This window comes from Heterodontus francisci, chromosome 1 (assembly GCF_036365525.1).
Source record: "Heterodontus francisci isolate sHetFra1 chromosome 1, sHetFra1.hap1, whole genome shotgun sequence".
Lineage (NCBI taxonomy): Eukaryota > Metazoa > Chordata > Chondrichthyes > Heterodontiformes > Heterodontidae > Heterodontus > Heterodontus francisci.
Genome location: NC_090371.1, coordinates 280,148,221 through 280,168,399, shown reverse-complemented (window position 1 = coordinate 280,168,399; position 20,179 = coordinate 280,148,221). Strand labels below are relative to the sequence as shown.

At 45.4% G+C, this 20,179-nt stretch overlaps 1 protein-coding gene across 3 annotated transcripts in view; it reads left to right on the top strand.

Moving 5' to 3' along the window:
- LOC137360996 (netrin receptor UNC5C-like) overlaps positions 1-20,179 on the top strand; it is a 347,807-nt gene that overhangs the window by 253,931 nt on the left and 73,697 nt on the right. For all 3 annotated transcript variants that reach the window (XM_068026123.1, XM_068026050.1, XM_068026077.1), the window contains exons 3-4: positions 149-292; positions 9,726-9,829. In XM_068026123.1, the coding sequence (XP_067882224.1) occupies positions 149-292; positions 9,726-9,829 (248 nt within the window). The remainder of the gene's footprint in view (positions 1-148; positions 293-9,725; positions 9,830-20,179) is intronic.

Below are 20,179 nucleotides of genomic sequence, written 5' to 3'. Positions count from 1 at the left end.
GCATGGTTATTGAATTGCCGTCAGTTTCCGTTTGCGTAACTAAGGATGGTGTCGTTTGTGCTGTGATACCACTCAAGGCATGAATTTAAACTCTACGGTAATGCTATAAAGGGTAATAATCACTTGAATCAATTCTTGTGACCGACAGGTCTCATTGTCAGGGAGGTGAGCATCGAAATTTCCCGTCAACAAGTGGAGGAGCTTTTTGGGCCGGAGGACTACTGGTGCCAGTGTGTCGCGTGGAGCTCTGCCGGGACCACCAAGAGCCACAAATCCTATGTCCGGATTGCATGTGAGTGTTGGAAGGAGCTCAGGAGGAAAAATGGCGACATTTTACTTTGTAACATTGTGTTTGCAAGTGGGTTAGCAACCGATAATCAGGTTTCCAACTCTGGTCGGACATATTCCTGGAGATCTCATCACATGACTTCCCACCTGCAACCATCCTTCCCAATTAAGCAGCCTTCCCCCACCCACCACCCCCCCTCAACATCTCCAATGTTTTTAAGATCCAATAAGCAAAGACATTCAAAGAAATTGAAAAATAAACACTCAATATTTTTTAACGCTCCCGTGATTTTTCTCCTGGGTTTTGCTCGCACGTGTCCAGGAGGTTAATTTTTAATTCCTAGAGATTCCAGCACAATCCTGGAGGGCTGGGAACCCCTAGAAGTAAATGAGAAAGTGCAACTGAGCTGCTCCATCTTAGTAAGCACTGCACAAAAGAAGCCGTCTCAAAAGTGATTTTGTTTTTATGTAATTATGCTGTCAGCGCAGGACTTTATCCATCAGAATTCAGTCATGTGCTGCTCACCATTTTCCATCCTTTAACTTTAATTAACAACAATTTGTATTCATATAGCACTTTTAATGATGTAAAACATCCCAAGGTGCTTCACAGGAGCATTATAGGATAAATTTTGACTAGGAGCCACATTAGGAATTATTAGGACAGCTGACTAAAATCTTGGCCAAAGAGGTAGGTTTTGAGGAGAAGAGGTAAGAGACTCAGAGAGGTTTAGGAAGAGAATTGCAGAGCTTAGGGCCTAGTCAGCTGTAGGCACGGCAACCAATGGTGGAGAAATTAAAGTCGGGGATGCTCAAGAGACCAGAATTGGAGGAGCGCAGAGACCTCGGAGGGTTGTAGGGCTGGAGGAGGTTACAGAGAAAAGGAGGGGTGAGACCATGGAGGGATTTGAAAATAAGGCTGAGAATTTTAAAATCGAGGTGTTGCCAGACTGGAATCCAATGTAGGTCAGCGAGCACAGGAAGTGTTGGGTGAAGGTGACTTGGTACGAGTTAGGATACAGGCAGCAGAGTTTTAGATGAGCTGAAGGTGTAAGATTGGAGAGTATCATACCTGATCTGGGATCCAAGGGTAGGAGTCCCTGCATATTAGCCCTTAAAACTCATGCTTTAGAGCTACTTTTCAGAACAAGGAAATGTGTGTAGAGTTCCTACTTGTGTGGCATGGCCAAGTATCCTCATTGGTGAACTGCGGGAAGCATGATGTCCCTCACAGCCGTGACTCTTAAAGTTCTCTTAATTGGCTTGTTAAGATTTCCTGTTGGTTGGGAGCACTGTGGTTGCTAGGCAGAGACAATCAGCACTTCTTGTTCTGACAGGATGAAAGTAATGCTGTGAAAATCATATCCCACGCGCATTATCGTACACTCAACAATGCTGCCTAAAGCATCAAGATATTTCTCCTCAGTTGGATCCAGCTTTGACAGACAGGCCTTGGAGATCTCCCACAGTAAAGTAGGCATGCCCATTCTCTCTCATTTCTCCATAAAAGAACAGTCATTTGTGGATGGCTGCACCCCTGATTTCTGATGTTACCACGCTCCCTGGGAGGGCTGCTGTGTGCACAGTGATTAGGACTGGTTGTCAGTTGAGCTGAGTTCAAGGTCTGTCACCAGTTGGAATGTGTGCAAACGGAAGGCACATCTAAGAGAGTGTCAGAATTTATTAACTGGTAGCACTCTTTGTCTTGGAGTCAGAAAGCCTCGGTTTAACACGCCATCAGAAAGAACGGAACCTCCGACAATGCAGCACTCCCTTAGTACTCCATTGGGAGTGGCTGCCTAGATATTATGATCAAGTCTCTGGAGTAGGGCTTGAACCCATAATTATCTGAATCAGAGGTGCTAACCACTGAGCCCCGGTTGTCATCAAGCAAACCTACACATGAGACTTAAAAAAGAATTCGTCTTCATTCTAATACCGCTTTCTATTGTGGCTCTGGTTTGCATCCAGTTTTACTCTGACGAGTGTCTTTCTCCCAGTTTGTTTGTGGCATCTTAGTTCTACCTTCAAGGCATCTCTCAACATGTCATTCAGATATTGTACAGTGTATCCCAGAACTATCTAAAAGCCCCAATTGTATCATGTCAATGAAAGGCCATCACCCACTCCTTTACCAGTTTAAAGCCAGCAGCCTGTGAGGGGTGTTAGGATGTTTCATTACAGGTTCCAGTTAGACTTGAAGAAAAAGATTTGATAGTGCTCAGCTAATGAACAAGGCTGTCATCATATTAAAGAATCCATATGCCATAAATGCAATCAGTTAATGTACAAATCCTGCATGAATGACCTGCATGATTAGAACACTTCAGTTATCACAATGCAGTGAGGTTTCTGTTAAAACCAGGAGCTACCCCACTCTGCCTGTGCTTTAAGAATCCAATTTGTTAAATTAAATTTATAAAGCTGCTTGAAATCCATCCTGTGGCTATGAAATGTTTAACTTTATTTGGGATGGAAAGTGAGAAGATCCATTTTCATCACTGTGATGTTTTATGGTGTAATATAGATCTTGGTGTTGCTTATTTCAAAACAAATGAAGAACAGGGTTGGGGTTCTTTTCTCTAGAAGAGGACTGAGTGGTAATCTAACAGAGGTGTTTATAATTACGAAAGTGTTTTGATAGGGTAGTCGTAAAGAAGATATTTCCACTTGTGAGGGAGATGAAAACTAGGAGCTATAAATATAAGATAGTCATTAATGAATCCAATAGAGAATTCAGGAAAAATATCACGACCCAGAGAATGGTGAGAATGTAGAACTCGCTACCACAAGGAGCAATTGAGGCGAAGAGCGTAAATGCATTTAAGGGGAAGCTCGATAAACACATGAGGGAGAAAGAAGTACAAGTTATGCTGATAGGGTGAGATGAAAGAAAGGGTGGGAGGAGGCTTCTATGGAGCATGTACCAGTTAGGCCGAATGGCCTGTTTCGGTGCTCTACATTCTATGTAATTTTATGCAATTGGGTCATGAGGAATATTTCCCTTTCAAGGATGAGCCTGTAGTTAAAAAGGCATTAGGCTTCCTTCATGGCTCATAGCTGTTGGTAGCATGGCCACAACCACTCACAATGTCAGCTGTAGCTCGGTTGGTCGTGTTCCCATTTCTCAGGTAGGAGGTTATGAGTTCAAGTCTCAGTCCAGTGATTTAAGCACAACAATCTAGGCTGATACTCCTGTGTAGTACTGATGAGTGAGCAGTTAAACTGAGGCCCAGTCTACTCTCTCAGGTACATGTAAAAGATTACATGGCACTATGTTGAAGTGCAGGGGAGATTTCTTGGTCAATCTTTGTTCCTCAACCAACATTACTTAAGGAAACAGATTATCTGATCTTTATCATATTGCAGTTTGTGGGAGCTTGCTATATGGAAATTGGCTGCTGTGTTTCCTGCAGTACAATAGCAACTACACTTCAAAAGTACTTAATTGGCAGCAAAGTGCCAATCTTGAGGTCATGGAAGATGCTCTAGTATTTGAGGACTTACTTTCTTATAACCTTTATATACCCTTTTCCCCTTCTTTGAGAGTTTAAAAGGACACAAACTTGCATTCTCCTAGGCCTTTTGCAAGGTATGCATGTATCATCTCAGAGGTAAAAAAGCAAGGCCCAGAAGAGGCCTAACTCCCAATTTGCATCTGCCCCAGAAACCTAACCGAGATCAGGAACTTACTGCATGGAGTCTCACAGGTTTAACCCCACATCCTGCACCCTGCACCAAAACACAAAATGATAGGAACATCCCACCTGTCAAACCAAGATATTCAATTGTCCTTTTAGCTAAGGTTTCCAATCCTACAGGATTGTCCTGGATTCTTCCGGAATTAAAGGTTAATCTCCTGCAAGCAACACGTGAGAAAAATCATGTTGTACATTTTTCTCATTTTATTTAAGACTTTTACTAGTTACAAAACTATTGGAGATGGGTAGGAAAAGAGGCTACTTGACTAGGCGGGGCGGTTGGCAGAAGAAAGTCATGTGATGAAACCTCCAGGAATATGTCCGATCAGAGTTCGCAACCATATTCTTGTGAGAATTTCTTTTGGAAGGTAAGGGGTGCTTTTAAAATGATTACACAGTATCTCCTTTGTCCATGTCTGCATTTCCACAATAACATATCAGCCACCATTGATTGAAGCCATTGCAGTTGTCAAATGTTGGTAATGGGACTACAGTGAAAAAAACATCTCTGCGTCTTTTCCAATTGGAAGTGACAAATAATCACAACATCTACGATCCAACAAATAGTACTTTGCTCCGTTTTGAAGCTGCAATGAATCAAAGCACATCATGTTCTTCCAAATATTGCAAGAAAAACTCTCTGTAGCTTCCCAAGAATCATTACAAAGTCTGAACCAATTTAATGCCAACACTGTACAGCCATAAACCACAGAGGCCTGTGAATAGGCTCGCACTAGCCGGCCAGCACTAGCCGGCCAGCACTAGCCGGGCACTGGGAATGGGTAGGCCCACCGCACACCCGATATTGGGCATGAAGCTCATTCAGAGCTGGCCCCAGAAATAACAATAACAGCTTGTATTTATATTGCTCCTTTTGCATTATAAAATGGCCCAAGGTGCTTCACAGGAGTGTTATAAAGCAAAATTTCATGCCGAGTCACATAAGGCAGATGGCCAAAGGTTTGGTCAAAGAGGTAGATTTTAAGGAGCATCTTAAAGGAGGAGAGAGAGGGCAAGAGACTGGAAAGGTTGATGGAGGGAATTTAAGGGAGCAGTAAATTGCATGATAACCTACCAAAAGAGTGAATTTTCCCTTTTTTTACATAGCACACTGCGATTGAACTAGAGTGATTCTGGGTGAAGGAGATGAGTTAATTTTACCACAATGTTGATTAATGGGCAACAGGTTTTGAATCCCAGTTGCAAAATGATCTGGGTTTCAAGATGGTGGCAGGTTCTACAGGTCCAGTTGGGAACCACATACTCACTTAAAAATCATTCTCACTTACCAACTGTGTCAAGGAGAAAATAGCAACTTTATGCACACATTTGGCACAATTCAAGGTTGCACTGGTATGGAAAGAGTGGACCAGTTATTGTAGTAAAGCTTTCATGACCCATGTTCAAACAATGGCTTGACTTTTGTTGCCAAGAGATCTCTTGTTTTCACGCTAGATGTCTTTAGATTGTCTTACTGCCCCTAGCTCATACCTAGTCATCTATAGTTATATTGCAAGATTCCAACATGTTTTATATATCACAATGAAATGATGCAATAGGCTTTACCTTGGTCATTCCTCATGTTCAATTCAACTCCCTCTGTCCCATCTCCAGCATTAACCACAGGGATATTATTTCAATGAATAGACAAAACTCATGGTCATTTTAGGAATGTGAGCTTTGATCACTTCTACACACCCACTGTCTCATTATTAAAAAAGGAAGAAAGAAGGACTTGCATTTATATAGCGACTTTCACGGCCTAAAGTATTTCCAGCCAATGAAGTACTTTTTGAAGTGTAGTTACAGTTGTAATCTCGGAAACACGCCATTAATGTGATAATGACCAGATAATCTTTTTTGTGGTGTTGGCCAAGGGAGAGATATTCGCCAGGACACCGGGGGAGAACTCGCCTGAACTTCTTCAAAGAAGTGTGCTGGGAACTTTTATATGATGAGTGCAATGCTGTGCTGTACATGGACTTTCAAAAGGCATTTGACACAGTGCCACACAACAGACTTGTGAACAAAGTTATAGCTCATGGAATAAAAGGGACAGTAGCAACATGGATATGGAATTGGCTGAGTGACAGGAAACAAACAGTAGTGGTTAATGGATGTTTTTCAGGCTGGAGGAAGGTTTGTAGTGGAGTTCCACAGGGCCAGTGTTGGGACCCTTGCTTTTCCTGATATATATTAATGACCTAGAACTTGGTGTACAGGGCACAATTTCAAAGTTTTTGTGGATGATACGAAACTTGGAAGCATTGTGACCGTGAGAAGGATAGAGTAGAACTACAAAAGAATATAGACAATTTGGTGGAATGGGCAGACAGATGGCAGATGAAGTTCAATGCAGGGAAATGTGAAGTGAATCATTTTGGTAGGAGGAACATTGAGAGACAATATAGAATAAAGGGTACAATTCTAAAGGGGGTGCAGGAGCAGAGGGACCTGGGTGTATATGTGGTAAGTCATTGAAGGTGTCAGGGCATGTTGAGAGAGCAATTAATAAAGCATACAGTATCCTGGCCTTTATTAATACAAAGTGATTCCTGACAACACAGCCGGCCACTGATGTCATCAGGCTGTGCCAAGGTGCGCACATGCGCAGACGGTCACCTGCTCTCTGCGCATGCGCTGCGTTCCAACTTGCCAGGACTGGTTAGCGCATGCGCCAATGATGTCATCACGTGACGTGTGCATCTACGGGCAATGCGCCTGGTCGGCCTCTTACAGCAATGCAACGCTAAGCCATGTGTCAAGCTCCGCTCCCCCCCCCCGCCCCCACCACTGCTCTCTCCAGCCGCTCCACTCCTCCCCCCCCCCACTCGCTGCTGTCTCCGGCCGCTCCTCCCCCCCCTCGCTGCTCTCTCCGGCCGCTCCGTTCCCCCACTCGCTGTTCTCTCCGGCCGCTCCACTCCCCCCCCTCGCTGTTCTCTCCGGCCGCTCTTTCCCCCCTCTCGCTGCTCTCTCCGGCCGCTCCACTCCCCCCCTCGCTGCTCTCTCCAGCTGCTCCGCTCTTTCTGGCCCGCTCCGCTCCCCAACCCCTCCCTCCCAGCCCGCTCCACATCCCTCCCCCTCCGTCCCCGGCCCGCTTGCTCGCTCCCTCCCTCCCACCATTGTGTGCTGCCATGTGTTTAGGTTAGGTTGCCTTCGTGTGATTATTTGAGCAGCGCCATCTTTAGTTCTGGCAGCTGCCTAAAGTCGCAGACTGTGATGCTATAGTGCAACAGGCTGCATTTGCGCATGTGCCACTGCAGCGCCACCTGGTGGTAGCATTGTCAGCAAACGCAGCCATATTAATATGGGCATAAAGAGCAAGAGCAAGGAAGTTATGTTGAACTTACATAAGACACAATTTCGGCCTCAGCTGGAGTATTGCATCCAGTTCTGGGCACCGCACTTTAGGAAAGACTTGAGGGCATTGGAGAAAGTGCAGAAAAGGTTCACAAGAATGGTTCCAGGGATGAGGAATTTCAGTTTTGAAGATAGATTGGAGAGGTTAGGGCTGTTTTCCTTGGAGAAGAGAAGGCTGAGAGGTGATTTGATAGAGTTATTCAAAATCATGAGGGGTCTGGACAGAGTAGATACAGAGAAACTGTTCCCACTCGTGAAAGGATCGAGAACAAGAGGGCACAGATTTAAAGTAATGGGCCAAAGAAGCAAAAGTGACGTGAGGAAAAACTTTTTCACACAGAGAGTGGTTAAGGTCTGCCTGAGTGTGTGGTGGAGGCAGGTTCAATTGAAGCATTCAAAAGGGGATTAGACTGTTATATGAAAAGGAAGAATGTGCAGGGTTATGGGGAGAGAAGGCAGAGGAATGGCACTAGATGATTTGCCTTTTGGAGAATTGGTGCAGATACGATGGGCCGAATGGCCTCCTTCTACGCTGTAACAATTCTGTGATTCTCTGTGATTTTGTGATCCACCTGAGAGGGCAGACAGAGTCTTGTTTTAACAGCTCGTCTGAAAGATGGCACCTTCAACAGCGCAGTATCCCCTCAGTAATGCATTGAAGTGTCAGCCTAGACTATGTGCTCAGATCTCAGCTTGAGCCCACATCCTTCTGACTCAGAGAGTGCTACCAACTGGGCTAAACTGGCCCATTGTGTAATGGAAGACAATTGATGATGTTGGCCCAGTGACCAGTAGATGGTAATTGATTATTTTTATTTGTAACAAGCTACATACTTCCTTGTGCTGTCTCTTTTTTTATTCATTCACGGGATCTGGGTCCCGCTGGTAAGGCTCGTCCACCCTAACTGCCTTTGAGAAGGTGGTGACGTTCCGCCTTCTGGAAGCGCTGCAGTCCATGTGGTGACATTTTTTGTAGCAATTTGATACCACTGAGTGGTTTGCTAAACTATTTCAGAGGGCAGTTAAGGTCAGGTAAAGGTAGAAGTTTTCCTCTCCTACAGTGAATCAGTTGAGTTTTTACAACAATCCAATCGCTTCAGTTACGTGGATAGATTGGAGAAGCTGGGGTTGTTCTCCTCAGAGCAGAGAAGGTGGAGAGCAGATTTGATAGAGGTATTCAAAATCTTGTGGGGTCTAGACAGCGTAGGTGGGGAGAAACTGTTCCCATTGGTGGAAGGGTCGGGAACCAGAGGACACCAATTTAAAGTGATCGGCAAAAGAACTAACGGCAAAAAATATTTTAAAATAGCAAGTGGTTGCAATCTGGAATGCACTCACTGAGAGGGTGGTGGAGGCAGATTCAAATGTGGCTTTTACAGTCAAGAGTCATTTATGACACAGAAGGAGGCCTTTTGGCCCATCGAGTCCATGCCGGCTCTCCCAGAAGCAATCCAATTAGTCCCACTCGCCTGCTTGATCACCATAGCCCTGCAGGTTTATTGCCTTCAAGTGCCCATCCAATTTCCTTTTGAAGTCATTGATTGTCTGCACTTCCATCACGCTAGGGGGTAGCAAGTTCCAGGTCATTGCTGTGTAAAAAGTTCATCCTCATATTCCTCCTGCATCTCTTGCCCGAAACCTTCAATCTGTGTCCCCTTAGTCCTTGTACTATTAGTTAATGGGAACAGTTTTTCTTGTCTAACTTATCTAAGCCTGTCATAATCTTGTACATCTCTGTCAAGTCTTTACTCAATCTCCTTTGCTCCAAGGAGAACAATCCCAGTTTTCCCAACCTAATGTTGTAATTAAGATTCTCCCATCCCTGGAACCATTCTGGTAAATCTCCTCTGCACCCTCTCAAGAACCCTCACATCCTTCCTAAAGTGTGGTGACCAGAACTGGATGCAATACTCCAGTTGGGGCAGAACCAGAGCTTTGTAAAAGGGATTTGGATAAGCACCCAAAAGGGAAACAAATTGCAGGGCTACAGGGAATATGTAAGGGCACGGAACTAGCTAAATTGCTCTTGCAGAGAGCCAACATTGGCTCAATTTGTACTGTAGCTATTGTCACCATTACTGACACTAGCTTTTTAATTCCAAATTTGTTTTAATTAAATGAACTGAAGTTTACAAACTGCTATGATGGGACTTGAACTTACATCACCTGGAGGAGTAGTCACAGCTTCTAGATTACTAATCTAGTAACATAATCACTGTGTTACTATTCTAGCAGTTTGCAAAGGACAGCAGTCAATACAAGACACTTTAGCTGCTGCCGATTATGTCTCCAAGCGACAAGACTGCACCTTCTTGCACCTGTATGCAATTACTACTTCAAGTCACAGGTTAATGATATGTCTCATCTGTTGTCCAGATCTGCGGAAGACCTTTGAACAGGAGCCGTTAGGGAAAGAGGTATCAATGGAGCAGGAGGTCCTACTTCAATGTCGCCCCCCAGAAGGTATCCCATTGGCTGAGGTGAGTGTCTGTAAGATGTGCCTCCAACTACAATTGGTTCACTTAGCCATCCTGGCAGTATTTGCTCTGAGGTTAATGTGAAGCCATAATTTTAAATAAATAGAACATAATATGATTAATGAGTTGTAATAAAGTAGTTACTATGTGCTTCTGGCTGAAGAGGTTGATTGGGAAAGATAAATGGATTTGAATTTAGTTAAAACATGCTACTTGGCTGCACTGAAGCCAAATTTTCTTTATTTAACAAACCCGAGTGGAAAGATTTGCTGTGTGTTCCCTTTTGTGCTTTGATACACAGCTAATTACTTATAAAACCTTGACACCACCGTTTCTGAACAGTGTTCCTCACCCTTCCATCGCTGGGATCTCACCAACACTGTGCGTAATGCGGAGTTGCCAACTCTGCTTGGATGTATTCTTGGAGGTTTCATCACATGACTTCCTGCCACCAACTACCCTGCCCCTTCACTCCCACCATTAGTTGCCCGACACGTCCATACGTGCGGTGTCAATTGAAAAGCCAATGAACTTCCCAAAAAAAACCAATTGGATGGTTCTTGGCCCTCAAACAACCTTTTATTTTGCATCTCCAATGTTTCTTTAAGCCAAACAACAACATTTATTTGTAACACCCTATGTAATTTCTCCTGGTTTGTCCTGGAGGTTAAGCTTTAGTTCCTGGAGACTCCAGTACAGTCCTGAAGGGTTGGCAATCCTAATGGAATGCAGGCTAATTTTGGTTCTGCCTTGGAGATTATAACATTCAGATTCCACTGAATTTAACCAGATTAGTACACAAGATGGGGAATCACCACCAACCTTCTTTGGATTCGGGAGATGCACTCAGTACCTTGAAGGATTCAGCACTGACCCCCACACGTTCCTTCAACATTCAGACACACGTCCATCACCAGACCATGGAGAGTCAGACCCAATCACAAACCTTTTAGGCATTTAGGTGCAATGCCATCGTAACTCCTCCCCGCCCCCCACCTGTTATTTGAGATGTTTTTTTATTCAATTTTGTGATGTGGGCGTCGCTGGCAAGGCCAGCATTTATTGACCATCCATAATTCCCATTGCGAAGATGGTGGTGAGCTGCCTTCTTGAACCACCGCAATTCGTGTGGTGTAGCTGCACCCACAGTGCCATTAGGGAGGGAGTTTCGGGATTTTGACCCAGCGACAGTGAAGGAACGGCGATATAATCAGGATGGTGTGTGGCCTGGTGGGGAACTTGCAGGTGGTGGTGTTCCCATACATCTGCTGCCCTTGTCCTTCCAGTTGGTAGAGGTTGCGGGTTTGGAAGGTGCTGTCGAAGGAGGCTTGGTGAGTTGCTGCAGTGCATCTTGTAGATGGTACACACTGCTGCCAATGTGTGTCGGTGATGGAGGGTGTGAATGTTTGTGGATAGGATGCCAATCAAGCGGGCTGCTTTGTCCTGGATGGTGTCGAGCTTCTTGAATATTGCTGGATCCGCACCCATCCAGGCAAGTGGAGAGTATTCCATCACACTCCTGACTTGTGCCTTGTGGGTGGAGGACAGGCATTGGGGAGTCAGGAGGTGAGTTACTCGCCACAGAATTCCCAGGCTGAACAGGTACGAGATTTTAATTAGCACTTGGCACTTCCTCCTACCTGTTAATTACTTTTATATATTATTTTATGACTACACAATACTTATTACAATCTGTTATTTTTAATGCCTTAGTATATCCTTGTGCCTTTGTTACCTTCAGATTTGACTATTCCAATGCACTCTAAGCTGACCTCCCACATTCTACCCTCCGTAAACTTGAGGTTACCGAAAACTCTGCTGCCTGTGTCCTTACTTGCAGCAGGTCCCGTTCATCCATTACCCCTGTGCTCACTGACCGACGTTGACTCCTGTCAAGCAATGTCTTGACTTTAAAATTCTCATCCTTGTTTTGAAGTTCTCCGTGGCCACATCCCTCCCTATCTCTGTAATCTCCTCCAGCCCCACAACCCTCCGAGATATCTACACTCTAATTCTGGCTGCTTGAGCATTCCTGATTTTATTTGCTTCACCATTCTGGGCCGCAGCTTCAGCTGCCTGGGCCCTAAGCTCTGGAATTCCCTCCCTGAACCTCTCCACCTCTCTACCTCGCTTTCCTCCTTTAAGATACTCCTTAAAGCCTACCTCTTTGACCAAGCCTTTGGCCATCTGCCCGAATATTGTCTTTTGTGGCTCTGTGTCTAATTTTGTTTTATAATAATCCTGTGAAGTGCCTTGGGACATTCTATTACATGAAAGGCACCATAGAAAAATAAGTTGTTGTTGTTGGAGTGATGACCATGAGAAGATATTACAAGCCGTTGTGATATAAGCAAGCATGTGATACAGACACTCATCTGAGATAAATGTTACAAGAAAGAGTTTATAGCATTGAGATGCGAGACTGGTTGTTAGCTGTGTTCTCTCAGTAAAGGCATGGATTTCCTTTTAAACTTCTGTGAAGGCTCAGACCTTTTTAATTATTAAACGTTATCTGTGCCTTAACCTCAGACATGTTTTCCCTTTTCCGACGCAGATCTGCATATTGCTAAAATATTGAAGGCCATTATCTTTTCTTCATTGAATAAACAAACGATGTTTGTTCATCACCCAGGTGTTCCCAATTTTAGAGGCGCTGAGCAATGCGAAGGTTGAATTATTAATCACTTCTAATGTCACTTTTCCTTCATATTCAAATTGGAAACACTCATGTACAGCGATTTTCCAGTGACTCCGAGTGGGAGTGCATCTGGGAATGTTTACATTTAACCTTTGAAGATAATCAGGGGATTTACTATGCAGTGCTGGCTGTCACTGTCTTACACAATACATCAGTTCAATGCACTTGAAAAAGTGAGGAGGCAGATTCCTCTACCGGAGCAGTTTTATTAGGCGCAGTCCGCCACATTCTGTCACAGAGGCAGCCAACCAAGTTTGCAAGGGGTAGAAGGAGGCCATTCAGCCTGCGGCGTCTGCGTTGGTTCTTTGCGAGGACACTCCTAAGCGAATGCCGCTGCCACATTAGGGCATGGGCCATGTCCCGTAAATGGTGAATTGCCACAGGCGGGCACCACACACAAGTCTGGCACTCAACATACGTCCAAAGAAGGGACACCATCCATCAGCTTGCAGCACACCACTTTGTGCAAGCAGTTCCGAAGCTGCATCTGGGAATGGATCACCTGCCTGCATCTTCCTCTGCTTCGGATATTTAATCCCTATAATGATGCTATAGTCAGTTGTCTCCACCACTTAATTTTAACCTTGTGCGATAGTTTAAAACGATATTGGATCCTCCGCCTGGGGTTATCCATTCCTCCCCACATTCATTCCTGTTGAGGGGAAAGGGGACACATGTAGAGATGTCGGTGGGGTGGTGGGGTGGGGTTTGCCAGGGAGGGGAGGGCTAGGGACTCCTAATACCGGGAGTTCCCACATTCTTGGCTCTCGGTGGGGCCCACTGAATCTTTGCTGGAATATATTTGAGCTGAATAGCTGTCATGGACTCCACCTAGTGGTCAGGGTTTAGATTGCGATTAGTCAAGCCAAAGAAAAACTTTTAAATGTTGCTTCATTACAAATGGGGCCACTGGATATACCTGAGTTCTTTCTGATAGGGGATCTGAAACCTCACCTCACCCCAGAACTGGCAAGGAGCTCCAGCCTCCCCCCTGTCTGGCAGGTGCCCATCCTTCACTTATGCCGAAAAGCACCTGATACCCCGCTGCCTCGCTTTCCCCGCCACTGCCACCACTCCCCAACTCCCCAGCTTGTGGATTTTGAAAGCCAAACCATATTTATTGCGGAAAGTCTCTTGACAATGCAAAGCATGTGCAGGGTGATCACCGACATCCTCAGTGCGCCTGAACATTTGCCAGCTTGCCAGAATGAATCCGTGCATGCGTGGCGATGTCAACACATAATGACATCCGAGTGTTGCCTCACCCTTCAATGTCCTCAATCGCCACCTCCATTCCCCCCCAAAATACCCTGCTCCCTCCCACAAGCACCACTTTCTTGTCCCCACTCCCTCCCATGCCCGCTCCCAACTGCTCGCCGCTCGCTTCCCGAGTCGCCACTTCCCCCCCTCTCCACTCACACCCTGCACGCACCCCTCCCTTCCCCAGCCGCTTCTCTGGGTGGCGAAACGGTGAGCGAGCAGCCGGAGGGAATGGCGAGAAGATGAGCACGGGAGAGAACGGCAGGATGGTGAGGCGAGCAGTCCGGAGCAGCAGGATGGAGCAGCGAGAAGGCGAGAGGGAGCAGTGACCACAGGGGTGGGCGGAAAACTGAAGGCGGCAATGGAAGCAGTGATCATGGGAGGGAGCACAGTACTGCTGGGGGTTGGTGAAGGCGGCGATTGTGGCCATTGAGGGGGTTTGGGTTCAATTCGCGTTTTTTGTGGTCAAATTGAGCAGTGCCATCTTTATTACTGGCAGCTGCCTGTGGTGTCGCAGACAGTGACGTTTCAGTCAATGAGGCTGCATTTGTGCATATGTCAGTACTGTGCCACCTAGTGGTTGAGTTGTCAGCCCTTGTGACTACCCTTGACAGCAAGGCAGCATTTGACCGAGTATGGCATCAAGGAGCCCTAGCAAAACTGGAGTCAATGGGAATCGGGGAAAACGCTCTGCTGGCTGGAGTCATACCTAACGCAAAGGAAGATGGCTGTGGTTGTTGGAGGTCAACCATCTGAGCCACAGGACATCACTGCAGGAGTTCCTCAGGGTAGTGTCCTGTGCCCAACCATCTTCAGCTGCTTCATCAATGACCTTCCTTCAATCATAAGGTCAGAAGTGGAGATGTTCACTGATGATTGCACAATGTTCAGCACCATTCGTGACTCCTCAGATACTGAAGCAGTTCGTGTAGAAATGCAGCAAGACCTGGTCAATATCCAGGCTCGGGCTGATAAGTGGCAAGTAACATTCGCGCCACACAAGTGTCAGGCAAAAACCATCTCTAACAAGAGAGAATCTAACCATCGCCCCTTGACAGTCAATGGCATTACCATCGCTGAATCCCCCACTATCAACATCCTAGGGGCTACCATTGACCAGAAACTGAACTGGAGTAGTCATATAAATACCGTGGCTACAAGAGCAGATCAGAGGCTAGGAATCCTGAGGCGAGTAACTCACCTCCTGACTTCCCAAAGCCTGTCCACCATCTACAAGGCACAAGTCAGGAGTGTGATGGAATACTCTCCACTTGCCTGGATGGGTGCAGCTCCACCAACACTCGAGAAGCTCAACACCATCCGGACAAAGCAGCCCGCATGTTTGGCACCCCATCCACAAACATTCACTCCCTCCACCACCAACGCACAGTGGCAACAGTGTGTACCATCTACGCAGCAACGCACCAAGACTCCTTAGACAGCACCTTCCAAACCCACGACCTCTACCAACTAGTAGGGCAAGGGCAGCAAATGCATGGGAACACCACCACCCGCAAGTTCCCCTCCAAGCCACACACCATCCTAACTTGGAACTATATCGCCGTTCCTTCACTGTCACTAGGTCAAAATACTGGAACTCCCTTCCTAACAGCACTGCGGGTGTACCTACCCCACATGGACTGCAGCGGTTCAAGAAGGCAGCTCACCACCACCTTGTCAAGGGCAATTAGGGATGGGCAATAAATGCTGGCCTGGCCAGCGATGCCCACATCCCATGAATGAATAAAAAAAATGCAGCCTATTCATTTACAAATTTCAACAGAGAAAAAGGCATCAAGCATTTTGCAGGTGCTTGCCAGAAAACCAATACTGAGCCCAAGAAGGAGAGATGTCAAAGACTTGGTGAAGGAAATGGGCCTTAAGGAGGGGAATGAAGTTTAGAGATGAAGGTTTTTTATAGAGGCAGTTCCAGAAGTGGATTGCACAAGAGAATACACACAGATGAGCAGAGAGTCTGGGGGTATTTTCAAGCCTAGAGGAGGCTGCAGAGATAAGGAGGGGTAAGACCATGGAGGGACTTTAACACGAGGCTGAAAATTTTATGTTTGAAGCATAACTAGACTGAGAGTCAGTGGTAGTCAGCACTGGCAGAGGCTGATGGGTGAGTGGGTCATGGTGTCAAATTAGATACAGCCAATAGAATTCCAGTTGAGCTGGGGTTTATGGATGGAGGAAGGGCAGCATTGGATTAGTGTCTAGAGGTGATGAGAGGTGTGAATCAAGGCCCAGCTAGGGGCAGAGGGAAGACAATGTTGCAGAGGGGCAGCAATGGGCTGTCTTTGCAACAGAGAGGAGATGGGAATGGAATCTAAGGTGGAGATTAAGCAGGACACCAAGATTGTGAACAGTCTTTGGGTAAGCTTGGGACACTGAATGGGCAGGTGGAGGAATCTGTGACAGAGTGGACTCTGTGACAAGGGGATGGACTCTGTGACGGTGCGGGGAGTCTGTGACGGGGGTTGGAGTCTGTGACAGCAGGGGAGTCTGTGATGGGGTGAAGTCTGTCGCAGGGGAATGGACTCTGTGATGGGGGTGGAGTATGTGATGGGGTTGGAGTCTGTGACGGGGGAATGGACTCTGTGACGGAAGTGGAGTATGTGAGATGCGTCGAAGGCAAACACAAAAACAACAAGGTGTCATGCCCAGTAAAGACATATCATATTCCTACTTTTAAGATACAAACTTTATTCAAGGTGGACTCTTTAAAATTGACTTTATCTTTTTTTAAAAAGGTGGGCAATGCTGCAAGATGGCAGCTGAAGGTCAGCTGACTTGGCTTGTATCTTCAAACTTTCTCACTTCCTCAAAAGGACAAAAGAATATATTCCAGACTAAAAGGTATCAATTACACCCATCCTGAAACCATCAAAAGATATTCCTACATTGAATGGGTTATTCTGAAACAAAGAAGGTGTGAAGTAGCCACATCATAAAAGGATGGCCATGGATTCCACATCCTTGTCTATTGTGTGGTCACACCAGGGTAGCGAGCCACATGTCAGCTAACAAAGATGCTAATATGATGAATTGTGACCTTAAAAGGTAACCCTCTGGGGAGATAGATAGTGAAAGAGAGAGAGAGGGAGAGAGAGAGAGAGGAAGATCACAACAATCTCACAGAAGGAGTCCAGCGAAGGGCTGCAGAAAGACCCAGCCTAAACAAGAAGAAGAAGCCCACTGCTAATTCTACACTTCAACCTGGTGCAGCAAAGGACTGAAAGTGATCACCACCTCCAGTCTGAAATCTTAACCACCAGAAATCTACAACACCTCAACAAATTCAGGACTACAAACAACCCAGGCTTGCACCTTTAAAAGAGATTGTTCTACGTAGAAGATTCAATAGGTTTACCCTAAACCATGAACACCTACCACACCTTGAACTCTTACCTTTTGCTCTCTATCTGTCTTCTCTTGAGAGTGAATGTGTGCATGAGTGGTGTTGCAAACATTTTGGGGAATGATTATTGTTCAATAAATAGTTAATCTTCTGTTTTAAACCTACAAGAAAACCTGTCACTGTCTGTATATTTGGCAAGTAAAACATTCAGGGGTTAACTCATCATTTTCAACGAAACACGATTATGGTCAGTTGGGAGGTGAACAGTGGAAACCACCCACACCCCTTACTACTTGTCTGTAAAAAAGGAGAAAAAATATCTTAAAGCTTGTGTGATTTCAATAGGTTTGTATCTATATTTACCAGTTTTCTATATAAATCTGACAAGACTGAAATTATTTCCATTTTTGGGGAAATTCAGAATAATATCAGTAAAAAGCCGTTTAAATTTCCATCTTTTTTAAAGCGTGAAGCACAAATTCAGGCATGTATTCTGTAGAGCTTTGAGTAGGATTTGGCGCAGATTAGCTTGGGAGGAGAGATGGACAGGCAAATAACTTCTCTTTAATAACAAGGAACAGTAGGGTTAGTGTTTGGAGACTCCAGGCCCGGCACAGAGTCTCACTTGGTAGGAGTGTGAATGGAAAATGGGCTTGGAGATCAGTGCACCTCATCTATTGTTCCCCTCAACCCCCACCATTTCCACTCCGTATAGTCATTAACCAGCAAACGTCAAACAATGCCAATCAAATGCTCTGATTTCCCATTCTATGCTCCATTTGGGGGCGGGGAGGGGGGTGTGCGGCAGAGAGATCTGCACTGGGAGTGACACTTCGCAAAAACTTAACAGAATGTTTTCTCCAAGGTAATGGTTTCTAATGTGCTTCCATCTGAGTAATGTCACCAAGCACTCGTCTTCTGCAACTCAGCCATGCTTATAACATCTGTTTCGCAATTTTGGTGTAATGGAGGAGATCAAAGACCTGAGCCAAGCAATAAGCCACAATAGATCTCCATTATGGACTATAATCATTAGAAGTGATAGCTTGGAATCCGCATCTTAATCAACATAACCACCTTTATGTGACATTTTTATCGGCTGGATTTCCGCCAAACTCCAAATCGAAGGCCAGAATGCACAGGAGAAATACAGACTTAAAATAACTAGCCTCTGCTTATAAATTCACAAGATTTGATAGCTGGCGTAAGTTATATACTGTCTAACAGAGAGACACCCAATCCCACAGAACAAGGGGCATAACCTTAAACTTAGAGCCAGTCCATTCAGGGGTGATGTCAGGAAGCAGTTCACACAAAAGGGGTGTGGAAAGCTGGAACTGTGTCCCCCCCAAAAAAATCTGTTGAGGCTGGAGGGTTGGAGGGAGGGAAGGGGTGAGGGGAAGGGTCCGGGGGGGAGGGATGAGCCTGGTGGGTGTCAAGTGAAAATGTCAAAGTACTGAGTGAGTGCTGCACTGTCAGAGTTTAGATTAGAGATACAGCACTGAAACAGGCCCTTCGGCCCACCGAGTCTGTGCCGAACATCAACCACCCATTTATACTAATCCTACACTAATCCCATATTCCTACCAAACATCCCCACCTGTCCCTATATTTCCCTACCACCTACCTATACTAGTGACAATTTATAATGGCCAATTTACCTATCAACCTGCAAGTCTTTTGGCTTGTGGGAGGAAACCGGAGCACCCGGAGAAAACCCACGCAGACACAGGGAGAACTTGCAAACTCCACACAGGCAGTACCCGGAATCGAACCCGCGTCCCTGGAGCTGTGAGGCTGCGGTGCTAACCACTGCGCCACTGTGCCGTCTTTCAGATGAGACATTAAACCGAGTCCCTGTCCGCCCTCCCAGGTGGATGTAAAAGATCCCACGGCACTATTACGAAGATGAGCAGGGGAGTTATCCCCCAGTGTCATGGCCAATATTTATCCCTCAACCAACATCACAAAAACAGATTCTCTGGTTGTTTTCACATTTTGTGAAAGCTTACCTACATTACAACAATGACTACACTTCAAAAAAAAAGCGTTTCTTTGGCTGTAACGGGCCTTCAGGATGCCCTGAAATCATAAAAGGTGCTATATAAATGAACATCTCTCTTAAACCATTTAAGTGCTTCTGAATGGGGTTGGCTCACTGAAGCCCTCTACTGGATTCTATCAACAAGTGCAGGCATAGTACATTATAATTAATGACAAATTACTCACAGGCTTGACAAATACACAGTTTAAAATGGTAGTGTCCCAGGATACTGAGCCTAAACAACAGCACATTTTCCCTTCATTTCCTCCCAGTGAGGGGACAGATGTGTTTTGTCTAATTATCTGCTGATCGGCACCATGAGATGTATTAACATAATTGGTGCATTTGTTCTAATTAACTGAAGGAAATTGCTGCACGCCTTACCAACTTTAAGGGTGAAATGCAACTGTCAGCAAGAAGAGAGAAATAGAAGTGAGAATCAACAAACGAACAGCAAAAATATGTGTGTATTAATTTTTAATAGGGCCCGTGCAGCCACAACTTTGATGAGGGCCTTGGAAAAAAATTGGTAGGGACTGAAAAATAAGGAAAGTAATGACATTTTGAAGTGTTTGATCAAACTGGTAATTATTTTAATAGGCAAAGTTATTGCAAGCCAATTATTGAGAGCTTTTCACCCTTAGAGAACAGAAAGAGATGATTCTAGAGGGATAAAAAGGAGTTTTTTTTATTCGTTCATGAGATGTGAGTGTCACTGGCTAGGCCAGCATTTATTGCCCATCCCTAATTGCCCTTGGGAAACTGGTGGTGAGCTGCCTTCTTGAACTGCTGCAGTCCATGTGGGGTAGGTACACCCACAGTGCTGTTAGGAAGGGAGTTCCAGGAATTTGATCCAGTGACAGTGAAGGAGCAACGATATAGTTCCAAGTCAGGATAGTGTGTGACTTGGAGGGGAACTTGCAGGTGGCGGTGTTCCCATGCATCTGCTGCCCTTGTCCTTCTAGGTGGTAGAGGTCATGGGTTTGGCAG